The 13,913-nt window shown below is 41.6% G+C and overlaps 1 protein-coding gene across 10 annotated transcripts in view; it reads left to right on the top strand.

Moving 5' to 3' along the window:
• Window positions 1–13,913, top strand: part of LOC148029138 (3-phosphoinositide-dependent protein kinase 1-like) — a 107,600-nt gene that overhangs the window by 90,609 nt on the left and 3,078 nt on the right. For 5 of the 10 annotated variants that reach the window (XM_087687897.1, XM_087687898.1, XM_087687892.1 and 2 more), the window contains exons 4-10: window positions 8,394–8,446; window positions 8,627–8,728; window positions 8,857–8,962; window positions 10,222–10,300; window positions 10,428–10,593; window positions 10,790–10,927; window positions 11,028–11,268. In XM_087687897.1, coding sequence (XP_087544023.1) covers window positions 8,394–8,446; window positions 8,627–8,728; window positions 8,857–8,962; window positions 10,222–10,300; window positions 10,428–10,593; window positions 10,790–10,927; window positions 11,028–11,268 — 885 coding nt within the window. Of the gene's footprint in view, window positions 1–8,376; window positions 8,545–8,626; window positions 8,729–8,856; window positions 8,963–10,221; window positions 10,301–10,427; window positions 10,594–10,789; window positions 10,928–11,027; window positions 11,270–11,925; window positions 13,072–13,913 lie in introns of those variants that run through there. The other 5 variants (XM_087687891.1, XM_087687894.1, XM_087687899.1 and 2 more) reach the window with 4 other exon arrangements.

Here is a 13,913-nt window from a genome sequence, read left to right as displayed (position 1 = left end):
GCTGTGACCCAAATTAATTTCGGGATTTTGCCATATTTGTTGGATTTTCGCTCTTTTGGGCAAAATTTCCTGACATTGGATCCCATTAATTTTGGGGCTTTTCATGTATTGGCAAAGATTTACTCAGCTCCGTCAGATTGATTGACATTCATGCAATTTTGGACTTCAAAATTTGGGGATTTGCACAGAATTTGGTAAATTTCTGCATCTTTTGCCTGTGCAGTGGCTGGTTAATGTACAAACAGCAGAGATTTATTTGTGGTTGAGGAAAAACAGCAGGTTGCTGGTTCAGCTTGTGCTTCCGCAGATTAGTGCATTTACTCTTGTGTTCGTGATAAAATGGCTGCAACTTCTTCCAGTTCAGACATCAAGAGTTTGATGGTCATGGATTTTACCTTTGAAAAGACCGTATGCAGGGCATTTTGTTCCTAAAGGATTGTGAGGATGCTTTGCAGGAAGATAAACCCGCACTAATGTTTGATGCAGATTGGGCTAGAGTGAATAAAAAGGCTGTGGCTTACATAAACATGGGTGTCACTGATGACATTCTGATAGACATTAAGGGTTTAGACACAGGTTATGCAATATGGGAGAAGCTGAAAACTACTTATGAGATCACCAAACCTGTTAATCAGGTGCATTTAATGCGCAAGTTGGTGAATATGCGACTGGATGAGTCAAAGCCTACAAGTGAGCACTTGAGTGCATTTGCAGGGATTCTAAATCAGCTCAAAGATGCAAACTTGGACTTTGATGATAAGTTGAGGGCGATCTTTTTGATCATGACACTGCTTGACTCTTGGGAAACCTTGGTGGTTTCACTCAGTAATAACCCCAATCTCTCATATGATGGGGTGAGGGGTTCTATCTTGAATGAAGAAATTAGATGTATGTCTAGTGGAGAAGGCAACAACTCAGTTTTTAATGTAAGAGACAGGGCTGAAAAGAAAAATGCAAATGCAAGACACAGAAAGCAGCCACTTGGAGTTATGGCATAAGAGATTAGGCCATATGAGCCAAAAAGGACTTGATACTCATTACAAAAATCCTCTTTTATTTTGGTTTATTTGCTTTTATTTGTCCACCAAAGGCATATTCATGGGCTATGGTGATGAGGGTGAATTTGGCTATAGAGTGTGGTTACCTCAGTCCAAGAAAATTATTCGCAGCCGTAATGTTGTGTTCAATGAGGCAAATTTGCTGAAAGCCACTTTAGCCTCTAATGAAGATCTGAAAAAGGTGAAATTTCAGAGTTTGCAGCCATCCATTACTTCAGAAAATGAGCCTCAAGGTGCTGTACCACAGGCTGAAACTGATGATCAACCGGTTATTTTTGAGCTAGATTTTGAGCCAGATGACGATGGACAGCAAATAGAAGCACAAGGAGGTCATGGACAGCAAGATAGGCTTGCTGATTATGAAAATGTAGGTGCTGGAAATGAAAATGAAGGTGCTGTACAACATGAACAGCATGTTGAAAATGGCTTACAGCAGCCAATACATGCTGAAAATAATATACCACCAGATGTAGACTCAATTCTTGAAAATGTTGATCATTGGGTACGCAAGTCTACACGTGTAAGAAGGCAACCACATAGGTTTGACCCCTCCTTGCATTATGTAATGCTTACAGATGAGGGTGAGCCTCTTACATACAAAGAGGCCAAGTCATGTGAGTTCAGCAGTAAGTGGGAGCTAGCTATGCAGGAAGAGATTAAATCTCTATATGCAAATGATACTTGGGATCTTGTGTCATTGCCCAAGGGAAGGAAGCCACTTCCAAACAAATGGGTGTACAAAGTCAAGACAGTTGATGGAAAACCCAAGTACAAGACAAGGCTTGTTGTTTTGTTGTGAAGATGACCACTTTACGTGTGCTTTTTGCTCTTACTGTTGTTTTGGATTTAGAGTTGTATCAAATGGATGTAAAAACAACTTTCTTGCATGGTGACATTGATGAGGAAATCTACATGAAACAGCCCGAGGGCTTTGTAATTCCTGGAAAAGAGCAAATGGTGTGTAAGCTAAAATGCAGCCTGTATGGGCTGAAGCAAGCACCACGGCAGTGGTACAAAAAGTTTGACACCTTTATGCTATCTCATGAGTTTACACGCAGTCATGCAGATCATTGCTTGTACATGAAAAAGGATACAGATGGTAGCCCCATCATACTTGTTTTGTATGTGGATGATATGTTACTGGCTGGGAAAAGAAAGACTAGCTTGGACGCTCCCAAAAATCAGCTGAAATCAGCTTTCTCCATGAAAGATTTGGGGAATGCAGAGCATATTTTGGGCATGAGGATTCATAGAGATAGAATGCAGAAATTGCTGTTTTTATCTCAAGAAAAGTACATTGGAAAGGTACTGGACAGATTTAACATGGTTGACGCTAAGCCTTTTGGGGTACCCTTACTTCCTTATCTCAAGATTAGCAAAGCCAACAGCCCGAAAGATGACGTGGAAGCAAATACTATGAAGGGAGTTCCTTATGCATCAGCTTGTGGCTCTCTTATGTATGCTATGGTTGCTAGTCGTCCAGACATTGCTCATGCAGTAGGAGTTGTTAGCAGGTTTATGTCAAATCCTCGCAAAGCACATTAGGAGGTTGTCAAGTGTATTCTTCGATACCTTAAGGGTACACAAAGAAAAAGTATTTGCTATGGGCAGGATGGACTTAGTTTGCAGGATTATTGTGATGCAGACATGGCAGGTGACTTGGACACTCGTAGGTCTGCCAGTGGGTATGTCTTTATAGTTGCTGGTGGGGCTGTTTCTTGGTGTTCCAGGTTGCAGAACATTGTTGCACTGAGTACCACTGAAGCTGAATACATATCAGCTACTGAAGCTTCTAAGGAAGCTATATGGTTGAGCAGACTTGTAGATGATCTCGGCATGTCTATGGATACTCCAGTTTTGGGATGTGATAGCCAGAGTGCTGTGTATGTGGCTAAGAATGCCATGTATCATTCATGCACAAAGCATATAGATGTGGATATCACTTCATCAGACAGATTCTGGAAGATGGTCAAATCACATTGACCAAGATTAAAACACAAGATAACCCTGCAGATGTTCTCACTAAAAGTCTAAGCAAAGCTCAGTACGAGCATTGCATTCGACTAGTCGGAGTTGGTTAGCTAGAGGTTCATATCGACCTTTAAGTGGGAGGTTGTTGGGATATAAAGGCCCGGTAACCTCCGTGTATAGTACACACACATTGTACATGTGAACGCACCCTTTACGTGCCCTAAGTATAAATACATTTTATTCTTTTGTTGGTACACTCTTATCGTCTCGTACTTTCACTCTGCTCACATTCTCTCAAGCCGTCACACTCACTCAAGCCATCACACTCACTCATCCACTCCTGCTCGAGCTGCATCCCTATCGCTTCCAACATCTCATCATCTTTGTAAAGGGCACTCGGCAAGTGGACAATTTTATCCACGAGGGACACTCTCATTGTGTAGTACACTCCTCTATGCATCTCATTGTGAATGACACACTTGGGTGAATCCAGAGCTACCTCCACCAGCAATTATTCACCACCTTACCATCACCTCACCATCCTTCATCATCGTTTCCTCGTTATCGACACACACTCAAATGGTTGGGTTAGCTTGTTTATTTTGTGATGTGTTGGATCTAACCATCCCTTTTTATTCTTCCCATGGGGCATAGTTACTTGAAAGGCTGCAAACCATATTTATTCTCCCATTTAAAGATAGGTTGCGCACCATTCGGCCCCATCATTGTCTTGCAAGTTTCAGCCATCAGCCCTCTTCCACTAGTTATCCAATCTCCAGTGACTACTGCTACGTGGTCTACAGCTGTCGCCTAGCCTCCCATTGTTGCTGACGATCAGCTTCCATCTTCTACATCAAAGTCGTTTTTGTGTTTTCAGCACTTTTCATCAACCTTTGATTTGATTGGTGGTTATTGTTCTCTAGATTTGTCTCTAGTGGACAACACATGTTAATACCTCCCTCAAGTTGCTCCCATGAGAGCTACCAGCTATTGGATAGCTGTGCCCTTGAGCATCTTGTACATTCTTTCCTTCATTTACATCATTGAATCATTCACTTCGGAGTGCATTTTACATTTTGTGTTTAGGGTTTGACACGTCACTTTTTAAGCCTTTGTGTTTCAGTTGTGGCGGTACTTTTTGTGTTTCCTTAGTGCAAAACCTAGCATAACTTCACACCTTCTTGGGGAAGGCTCCTTCTTAACCTCCTTGCAATGGCACTATCACTACTGGAAGGGGTTGAGGTCAGTTTAGGAATGGGGATTGGATTTAGCTTTGGTATGGGTAAAAGTCTAAAGACCCTTAGTTGAGGATGAGGTGATTTTGGGTGTGGATCTAAGACTCTTGGCCTTTGAGTGATAGTTATTATCTACATGGCCTGGTTTCTTGCAAATGTACAAAACCTATTCTTTTTAGGCAAGAAGTGCTAGGAGGGTCTTTGTGAGGTTGGGTGTGTACTATACTCTTTTTCCTTCAAAGGAGGCTAACCATCCGCATTGGAACGTGGTCTATGTTTAGGGTCAATCAGGAAAGGCAAAATTGGGTCTAAATGTGAGGTAATTCCTTTCCACTCCTTGTTTCCTTTACAAAAGAAGATGACTCACCAGCACAAGATGGGAGATTCATGCGTTTTAGTGAGGAGGGTGATATAATGTGTAAGAGGGGGATTCCCTACACAATAGGACCAGAGGATAGAGAGTAACACACTTGCATGTGTATGTAAGGCACAGTGTCAAAGGGTAGTATTCTCGCTAATGGTGTACTAGGGTGCAGTGGTATACTTTTGAGTGTCTAGTAATTGCCTAAAACTTTAATGTGCATTAGAGAATGTGTGCAAAGAGTGGATAACCTATTGTAGGTCTAAAGTATGAATCTAGATTGAAAGAAGAATATGAAGTAAATATGGGAGGGAAGGGCGGGAAATGTAAAGTTGAATGGGAAGAGCCAAACTCGTACTCAAATGAAATGGAGGATGAAGGATTACCTTGTGAAACATATGTGAAAATAGAGTTTTCTTCAAAACCATATTGGTACCAATTTGGGTCTCCATGATGATTTACAGTTGGTTCTTGAAACCAGCCTTCTTTCTTGGAATGGGTGGTGATAACCTGATTTAAGAGTTAATTACAACAACAAATAAATGCACATAAAATGAAATACACACTTTACCATAACATTCTTGGATAGTAGACTCCCTGTTGGCCCCAAAACTGGCGCCCCTTGCGGTATTTCTTTAGCTTTCATTCAATTGGAAGGAGTACAACTTGAGATTCTTCAATCTCCTCCTGCTAACCAATTGCCCTTGCTGTCATAAATGACCAGCAAGCCTTTTGGGTCATTTGCCCCTTGATTCACCTAGGACTTCTTCTCCAATTTGACCCTTGGCTGGCCAAATGCTGACCCAATTCAATTCGGGATGGGCTGGCTCCTGAAATCTGTTGATAATCTTTAATTATCAGCTACTGATTTCAGTCCCTTGAGCCTTCAATCTCTGGCACGGATCCCAAGGTGGCTGCTAAACCCTAATTTACAGCAGAAATTAGGGTTTACTACAGAAATTATAGATCAGCCCACCAAAAATGGCTGAAATCTCCTCCAAATGGCTAAGAATTGCTGAGAATGGCTGAGCATAGGTTGAAGGAGATGAGAGAATGCTGTAAAGAGAGAAAATTTTGAGATTTGTCGCGAAGAACTGATCAAAATTAGTTGCTGCCCTGCTGTACCAGCCCCAAACGGATGCACCAACAACAATAGGAGCATCAGAGACCAGGAGAAAGTGCATCAGCAGCAATTGCCAGCTTCCCAAGGTCAAGAATATGCAATCTCCATCACCAAAATGGTCTCCAATGGTGGCTGGGAAATGGCCCCAAAAGCGGGCAGCAACAGTCCAACATCTCTTCCCAACAGCTCCAAAAATAAAAAAACGAGATTTCTCTCTTCCTTCAGCCTTATTTAGCCTTTCCCTCACTTGCATGGGAAAGTTTTGCCAAGTGGTAGCTTTCTTAATTCATTTTCAGCAATTTAATTAATTTTCAGAATTAATTAATTCTGAAAATTAATTCAGTCCTTAATCCATGCCCAGAAAATTGACCTTGCCCATCCAAAAATTAATTGTCTAGGCCATTTGCAACCCAAAGTGGTCCCATGCATTAATTGACCCTTGGACAAGCATTAATCCATTAATTAATGCCTAGTCCCTAGTGTCACCACTGACACTTAATGGCCAATTAATGGTCCTAGGGGCAAATTGACACCAAAATTCACCTAGAATCAAACAAGTGTAACTTGTTACAACTTTTGCCTTTGACACCCATCTTTTACACAGGATCCTTCGGCCTTCAACTCTGAAAAAGTAGCTTGCACCTCACATGTGCAACACATGTGCATCTTTTAATTGCACATTTGATTAATCCTTTAATCAAATGTCAATTAAACATAAGCAAAGCATCAAATTTTCACGTCCTCGTGACAGTTCCTGCATAACAAAAGTAGTATAGAAAAAATAAGAATCACACAAAAATGGATTGTATGAACCTGCCATACTAGGCCTGATTTTGAAGAGTTTGAACTTTCAATTGCGTCCTAAGTGGATAGTCTTTCCTCAACTGAGAGTAAGTGATACTGGTTGAATAATATCTAGATTCTGAAACCTTTGATTACTCTTGATACTCTACTTGTGAACAGGAATAGTCCTATCAGCCGAGTGCTTCAACTGAGATGCACCTTGTGAAGGAGTATGAAACAAAGAAGAGTTGGGCCTCAGTGAGTAATCCCTGCAAGAAAGGTTAGTAGGAGCATTGTCTCCCAAATCAAGGCCATAATACATCCTTAGGGCCTCCATTGAAGGAGTGATTGGAGAAAGCAATTAGAGGCTTTGAAGATGGAGTTATTTTAGTCATTGTGAATCAGTTACATATTGTTCATTTATCTCACGCAAAATCAAGCTCTCCACGAAAACCACAGGACACTCTTTAAAAGAGCACCAGCTTTGATACCATGTAAAAGATGTGCTAGGGTTTGCACAAAGAAAAGATAGAATGTACATACACAGCTGAAATACAATAACTTAGATAGTAACACAATAAATGCAAACCCTAAACTCAAAACACAAAACACAAAACACAAAATGCAAAAATACAAACACAATGAATGAGAGAATGTATAAAATGCTCAAGGACAAAGCTGTTCAATAGCTAGTGCCTCTTGTGGGAGTAGGTTGAGGGAGGTTTCGGTGTGTGTCGTCCTCCAGAGACAGATCCTAAGTGCAACAACCAGCAGCTAGACCAAAGGTTGATGAAGGAAAGTACTGAAAACACAAAGTGACCTGCTGTAGATAGAAGGGCAAATTAGGCCAATGCTGGAAATGGAAGAGTAGCAAGCTGGAAACTAGGACGTAGTAATCTCTAGGGCTGGAATTGGTAAACGTAGCAATGTGACCACCTGAAGATGATGACAGCTGATCACTGGCAAACATTCAGAGGATGTCCCAAAAATTATGTTTTGAATGTGGTATGGGCTCTTAATTTTTAGTTCTACCTCTTGGATTAACTAATGCTCACACAACTTTCTAGCCGATGATGAACAATTTTATTTGCATTTTAGAAAGTGGATAGTCATTTTCCTTGATGATATAAACTTTTTATAGTAATTGGAGGAGCATGCAAACCACTTGCATATTGTCTTGAATATCTTAAGATGAGAGTAATTGTTTGCAAAACTTTCAAAGCGTGATTTTTTTCGCATGGAGCTTTTATACCTTGGACATGTCATCTCGATTGATGGTATCCATTTTTTTGTTTTACCGGATCCTTTTGGAAGTTCATTAAGGACTATGCTCATTTTGTTGAACCCTTAAGATATTTGCTTAAGGGTATCCAAAGGGAAAAAAATTATATTAGTCTGCTAGTCATTTGTACTATGAGCTCGATTAGTGTTTTCAAACATTGAGATGTTTGATTACTACTGCATTGATGTTGTAGATTATCGATCTGAGTTTTATGCCCAATGCTTCTACTTGGGTATCAATCTCTGACCATTAAAATTCAAACCTATTTTTTATTTTGGTCTTGGCTGATATTTTACTTTATTTTTGTCCTTTTCTAGTGTTTGAACCATGGGAACTGATGGAATAAGCTCCAATATTTTCTTGATTTCCATGTACCCTAACTTATTATATGCCTTCAACTCTAGTATTTCATCTGCTTGCCTACATCTCTAGTACTCTGCGTGTTTCCTTGTCTATTATTAGTCAATAAAAAAGCCATTCTATCAAGACAACAAGGATCCGGATGTGGGTGTCTTCACTCAATAATTTACGTTTTTGTGTGGTAAACCCTTGAAGTGTTGCAGTTTCTTAACGAGGACAGATATGGGTTTAGAATGCTGTGAAGGTGGAGAGCTTTTTGATCAGATACAGAGAGTATGCTACTGGTTTCTTTTCAAGTTCTTGATCATCACTCAAGCCACACTACTTTTAGGGTGTCATAATGAAACATGGAAACCCTTTTGATGTACAGGGTAGTTCAGTGCCTCTTTTAAAGTTTGCCATAAGTATCCCTGTTCTATGTATTTGTCTTAAAATACTGCACTCGGACTGCAGAAGAAGCATTTATCCATAGATGAAACTCGTTTCTATGCATCTGAACTGGTAGAGGTAATGGAGTATCTTCATGGACAAGGATTGGTGCATAGAGACCTTAAGGTAAGATAAGTAGATATTTACTTCTCTTTTTATAATGATTATGATGCACACATCTGCTTTGCTGCATGCGGTGAACAATTTGAAACGAGAGAGAGGTTGAGTTAAAGTGTGTTTCTCTTTTTTCTCAGCCAGAAAACCTCCTTTTGACCAAGGAAGGGCATCTCAAGGTTGTTGACTTTGGCAGTGCAAAGCTATTGAAACCCTTTGCTAATGGGTGTATTCAAAACTTGCCAGGCAAGGCATGCATGCAACTTTTAGATAATTTTTTGGGGCTTTCCATATGCAGGAATTGGCATGTAGTGTTAATCTAATAGTAAATTTTCTGTTTGTGTGAGTGTGCATATGTGCTCATATAGCTGTCAATTTTTTAAACTGACCATATTGACAAGTACACATACACGTACACACATGTACATGTGTATGCTTTTTTAATTATAAAGCTTTCTTTAGTAGTGGGAAGGCTCAAAATACGCTTAATTCTGAATGTGCAAGGAATCCTCTGCCGAATGCACAAAGCCCACACTCTAGAGAGGACAAGAGACAGACACCACCTTAGAATCATCCACTTCAGCCTTGCCTTTCTTGTCAATTGTTCTCAATTTCCCCTAGTTGAGTTTAATACAAGTAGCCTTCTCCAGTATTGACAATGCATCTTGCTGATTGATCTGCAAATTCTTGGGACAATGCCCAGCATAGTGGCTGATTCATCTACTTTTGTAGCAAGCAGTTGTCAAGAAAGCAAGTAGTGTGTGGAGGTAATATGGAGATGAGGCATCCAAATCACTGTCCAATCACTGTCCAATATGCTGACATAGAGGTCTGCATGTCCCAAATAACACACTCTTAATATCTCTGCCTGGCATGAGAAAAGCTTGTTTGGATACATAGAGGACCTGCCCAAGCAATGCTGCCATCATCTGAATAAGAGGAAATGAGTGAAGTTTCACTTCCTTGACAGTAACTCACACGGGCCAGAAGGACATGGCTCGGTAGCAAGGATCACAATGTGGGTCTGAGCGCATAATATGAGCAAGCAAGCCTTAACTCTAGATACTCCTCTTATTGACAAGTGTGTTTACAATAATCATTTGAGTCACATTGAGCGTGGTACAAGACTTATCAAGGAAAACAGAATAGTGTGAATACCATGATCCCCAGTCAGGCCCTTAGTCCTGGCTTTGGGCTATTGGTCCAATGCAATCTAGACCTCCAGTCATATCCTTAGCCTGTCTGTGAGTAGTTGGACCAATAAGATTACCACACTGAGATAGACACAAAGATCCAACTCCTGTGACCCTTTCAGTGTGTTCAGGGTTGATGCATAAGGGAGAAGGGAACATGGGTAGGAAGAAGAGAGATGTGGAGGGAGGGAGGGAATATGACTTTTGTCAGCTCTTATTCTTTGACATCAGTGTTCTCTGGGGGTGGATTGTGATGCCTTAGAAATGAAGACTTATATTGTATTCTAACTTGCCGCTTTAATGTTGTTACAGAGGACAAGAGTTCTGCATTAGTGGGCACAGCTGAGTATATACCTCCTGAAGTTCTCAACAGTCAGCCTATAAGCATAGGGTAACAAATTCCTCTCTGCATTTCTGGTGTTCAGAGATAACTTATGTGTGGATTTTAGAATGTGAGGTCTAGATGGTTGTTGAAATGAATGCATATACCATTACCGACATTTTTTTTTTCTCAACAGAGTGGATCTTTGGGCACTGGGTTGCATCCTTTACCAAATGTTAGTTGGTAGGCCACCCTTCAAATGTGCAACTGAGTATCTAACATTCCAGAAAATACTGGCCCAAGATTTCATATTTCCAGACTATCTTCCTTCAGAGGCGAAGGACCTTATAAACCGTTTGTTGGTAAGTACTGCTCAGTTTTGAATCTGCATTATCCTATGTTCTGCTTTGTTAATAAAACTAGGGAAGTAGGTTGATTGCTTCAGACTGATGATCTGTAATTTTGATTCAAAGCTAGTGAAGCTTGTTGATTATTCTACTAAAGCTACTGAAGCATGCTGATGGCCTCAAACTAATGGTTTGTACTTCTAATTCAAAGGATTCAGATCCAGCAAAGCGGCCTGGTGCAGGTCCAGATGGCTATGCTGCTCTTAAGGCTCATCCATTCTTTGATGGTGTTGAGTGGGGTCACTTGCAAGATTCGCTGGCTCCACCTCTCATACCTTCAGCAGCATCAGTACTTCTTAAAACTGTTAATGTTGTTCAATTACGAATTGGGTCTCAAAGTGATATGATCGAGAATCTCAGTCATTGTCCATATTATGCAAAAATGCCAGGAAAGCGGTGAAGATGAGAGCCCAGATGATGATGATGAAACCGGTGATTATGATGTGTTGGAGTCAGAGTGGGCATTTGCACACATTGGAGCAATGAGTAAAAATGACAAGTCTTCAAAGACTGGAAATTCCTCAGAAAATGTTGATTCCAAATTACTGCCTGCTGAGAGAGGCAAGAATTTAACTAACACATTGGCTTGTCTGAATCTTAATGAACCTCAGAGTCTGCCAAGTCGAACAGGTGAGGCTCATGCATTTATTCCTCTTCGTAAGTGAACATAATTTTATTTGGATACACTTATTGATAACTGATGCATCCAATAGCTTATGCTGTCCATGACCTTTTGAAACTACACCTCATCAATTAAATTAAGGTCTGATGCTGTCCATGACCTTTTGAAACTGCAGCTCGTCAGTTAAATGAAGTTATCTGATCCTGTCTATGACCTTCTGAGACTAGACTTCAATTAATCTAGGTGCATTTTATGTACTTGTGTAAGGTTGGTGTTAAGTCCACCAAAGAGTAGCGAAAATTTAATAACACAAGGTGACTCTTTGCTTCCCCCAAGAAAAGGAATCATATTGAAAGTGAATTAGTGAAAATCATCAAGGTAGATTAAAAGGTAAAATATCCCATATCATGGAGTACAATAATAAAGAAATGTTGCTACTATTTGTTGCAGTCTCTTATGGTTATTCTCCATCCATCATTTATCACATCCAAGAACTTTGCAACTTGGGCGTTGTTCCTTGCCTACTCATTTGTGCTTTGAGAAATGGTGTTGGATGTTGTCTTTTCACAAGTTTACATGGCCCCAAGGTCTATGCTATGGCTAGATCTTTATTAATTGTTTGATTGTCTGCCAATCTATTTATTTTGGGTCACCCATACTTGCAGATTCTTTTCATTCAGTGGATTCTGTTTCAGTTTACACCCTTGCTCTAGATGTGATGATGCCTCCCCTAGCACGTCTTTGTAGGATATTGGAGAGCGAGGAGGTCCAGTTGCAACTCCAGGATCTTGGGAGGGAGGTTAAGAGTTTGGCACAAGGATCTTTAGGTGGTGGCACAGGTTATTCAGGAGGCAGCCTTGATGGCAAGGAAGCAGTGCTAGGATGAGGGCCCTATGGAGGGAGTCGGGACTTAGCCTCAATTTAGTGGTTCTGCAAAGATACTGAAAGGATTCCTTATTTCAGACACTTGAGGTCAAGACAGCCTTGACAAGCCGGGAGGACGCAGTTCTGGGCTTGGAAGAGCGCTCTATTGGATGTTGTTTCATGTTAATTGTGCAGGAGGCCCATTGGATCAGCTTCATAGTCTTAGGGAACAGAGTTCCACAGGAGTATCTTTCAGCAGGACACTATGACAGAAATGATGCTCCACTGCATAGATAAAGTGTGGACGACTGTTCTGCTTTTGGTGTCAGATGTGATGAGGCACTTGCTGCTCATCCTGCCTATTTGACCAGGAGTTACGTGTTGCCTTTGAGGATCAGGATGAATGGAAGTGGCCTAGAGAGGACAAGCTCTCCAAAGCCTTTTTCATGGCCTCTTAGGGGGAAGTGAACTTTCTACTTCTGGAAGATTTTCAGCATATCTTCAGCACTGAGTTGTTGCTGTCGGTGAGACTGGAGTGTCTTGGGAATATTCCCCCCAGTGGCCAGGCTCTATTCTCTTTTAGGTGATAGCACAGCCATCACAATTCACTTCCCAGGTCTCAACGAGTATTTCCTCCCTCATATTGCTGAGATAGCCAGTGTCTTTGGTCAGGGTATTCAAAGGGACAGGAACTTCACGGACGCGGTTTGGAGGGTCCCCTCCAAGATCCATCAGTTAGGGCCATCACCCTGTGATTCCTCTCTGGACTCTCTCGCTCAGGCCATCAGGATCTCCTCAGTTCTGAAAGGACCCCTCTCCAGCCAGTTTACTACACAAGATTCCCAGGACTGTTTCACCTGCAGGATGATTGGCCATCTACCAGCAGAATGCGTCAGCATTGGCCGGAGAAGAAGTGGGAGCTGCATGGAGTACCCTGACCCGAAGAGGTGAAGGACAGACAACTCTTGAATCCAGTTAATTCCTTCGTTCTGCTGTAAAGAGATTTCTCTGGTGTCTTGAACCTTTGAGTGCTGCTGTTTGGGCATTGTCAATGGGGAAGGGAAGACCAAAGAGGAAAATGCTGAGCAATTGGAAGGAGATTGAGGGCAGCAAGAGGGGAGTGAGAGTAAGCCATAGAGAGGAAGAAGGTGCTGTGGAGGAGTGAGGGGGGGAGGGGGGCTGCATGGGGCAAGACAACGGGCTGAAGGAGGGCTACACACAAGGGCTGCAGTGCTGGTACAGTCTAGAAGGTGGGGGAGCAGCAAACAAAAGAAAGGGAAGGCTGGATTGTGAAGGGGAGGAGCAGGTGGCACAGGTGACAGGAGAAGGGAAGCAAGAAAGGAAAGAGCAGGTGGGAGCAGCAGGCAGCGTGATTTGCATAGGAAGGAGAAGAGGGAGGAAGGGGAAGGAAGGCGAGGTGGCGTGCTGGCGGCAGCAGGCCCAGAGGGCAGCAGGTTCCTAAATCCTGTAATCTTTTCGCAGTATATGCTTCTAGTGTATCTCGAGACCTATGCTTTATAGTCAATTTTTTTGGATTGGACTGTAACTTTGACACACAACAAAAGTACAATAAGCGGTTCCTGGTCTTCAAAGTTTATAGGGTCTAAGCTTTTCCGGTTATCCAGGCTAGTACTGCATGATATCCTCATCTTATGTACACTTACCTTAGCTTCAATGCTGGGGTTTTCAGATCAGACCAAGTTTCTCCAATTATTATGGCAGGACACCATATTATGTAAGACTTCATATTGACCTCTTACTAAGCTAGCAGTCTGTCCAGGGAAGGAAA

This window comes from Lygodium microphyllum, chromosome 11 (genome assembly GCF_053477565.2).
Source record: "Lygodium microphyllum isolate KBCC chromosome 11, Lygodium_microphyllum_v1.1.10, whole genome shotgun sequence".
Taxonomy (NCBI): domain Eukaryota; kingdom Viridiplantae; phylum Streptophyta; class Polypodiopsida; order Schizaeales; family Lygodiaceae; genus Lygodium; species Lygodium microphyllum.
The sequence above is the reverse complement of the archived record's forward strand: the minus strand, read 5'-3'. Positions and strand labels throughout refer to the sequence as shown.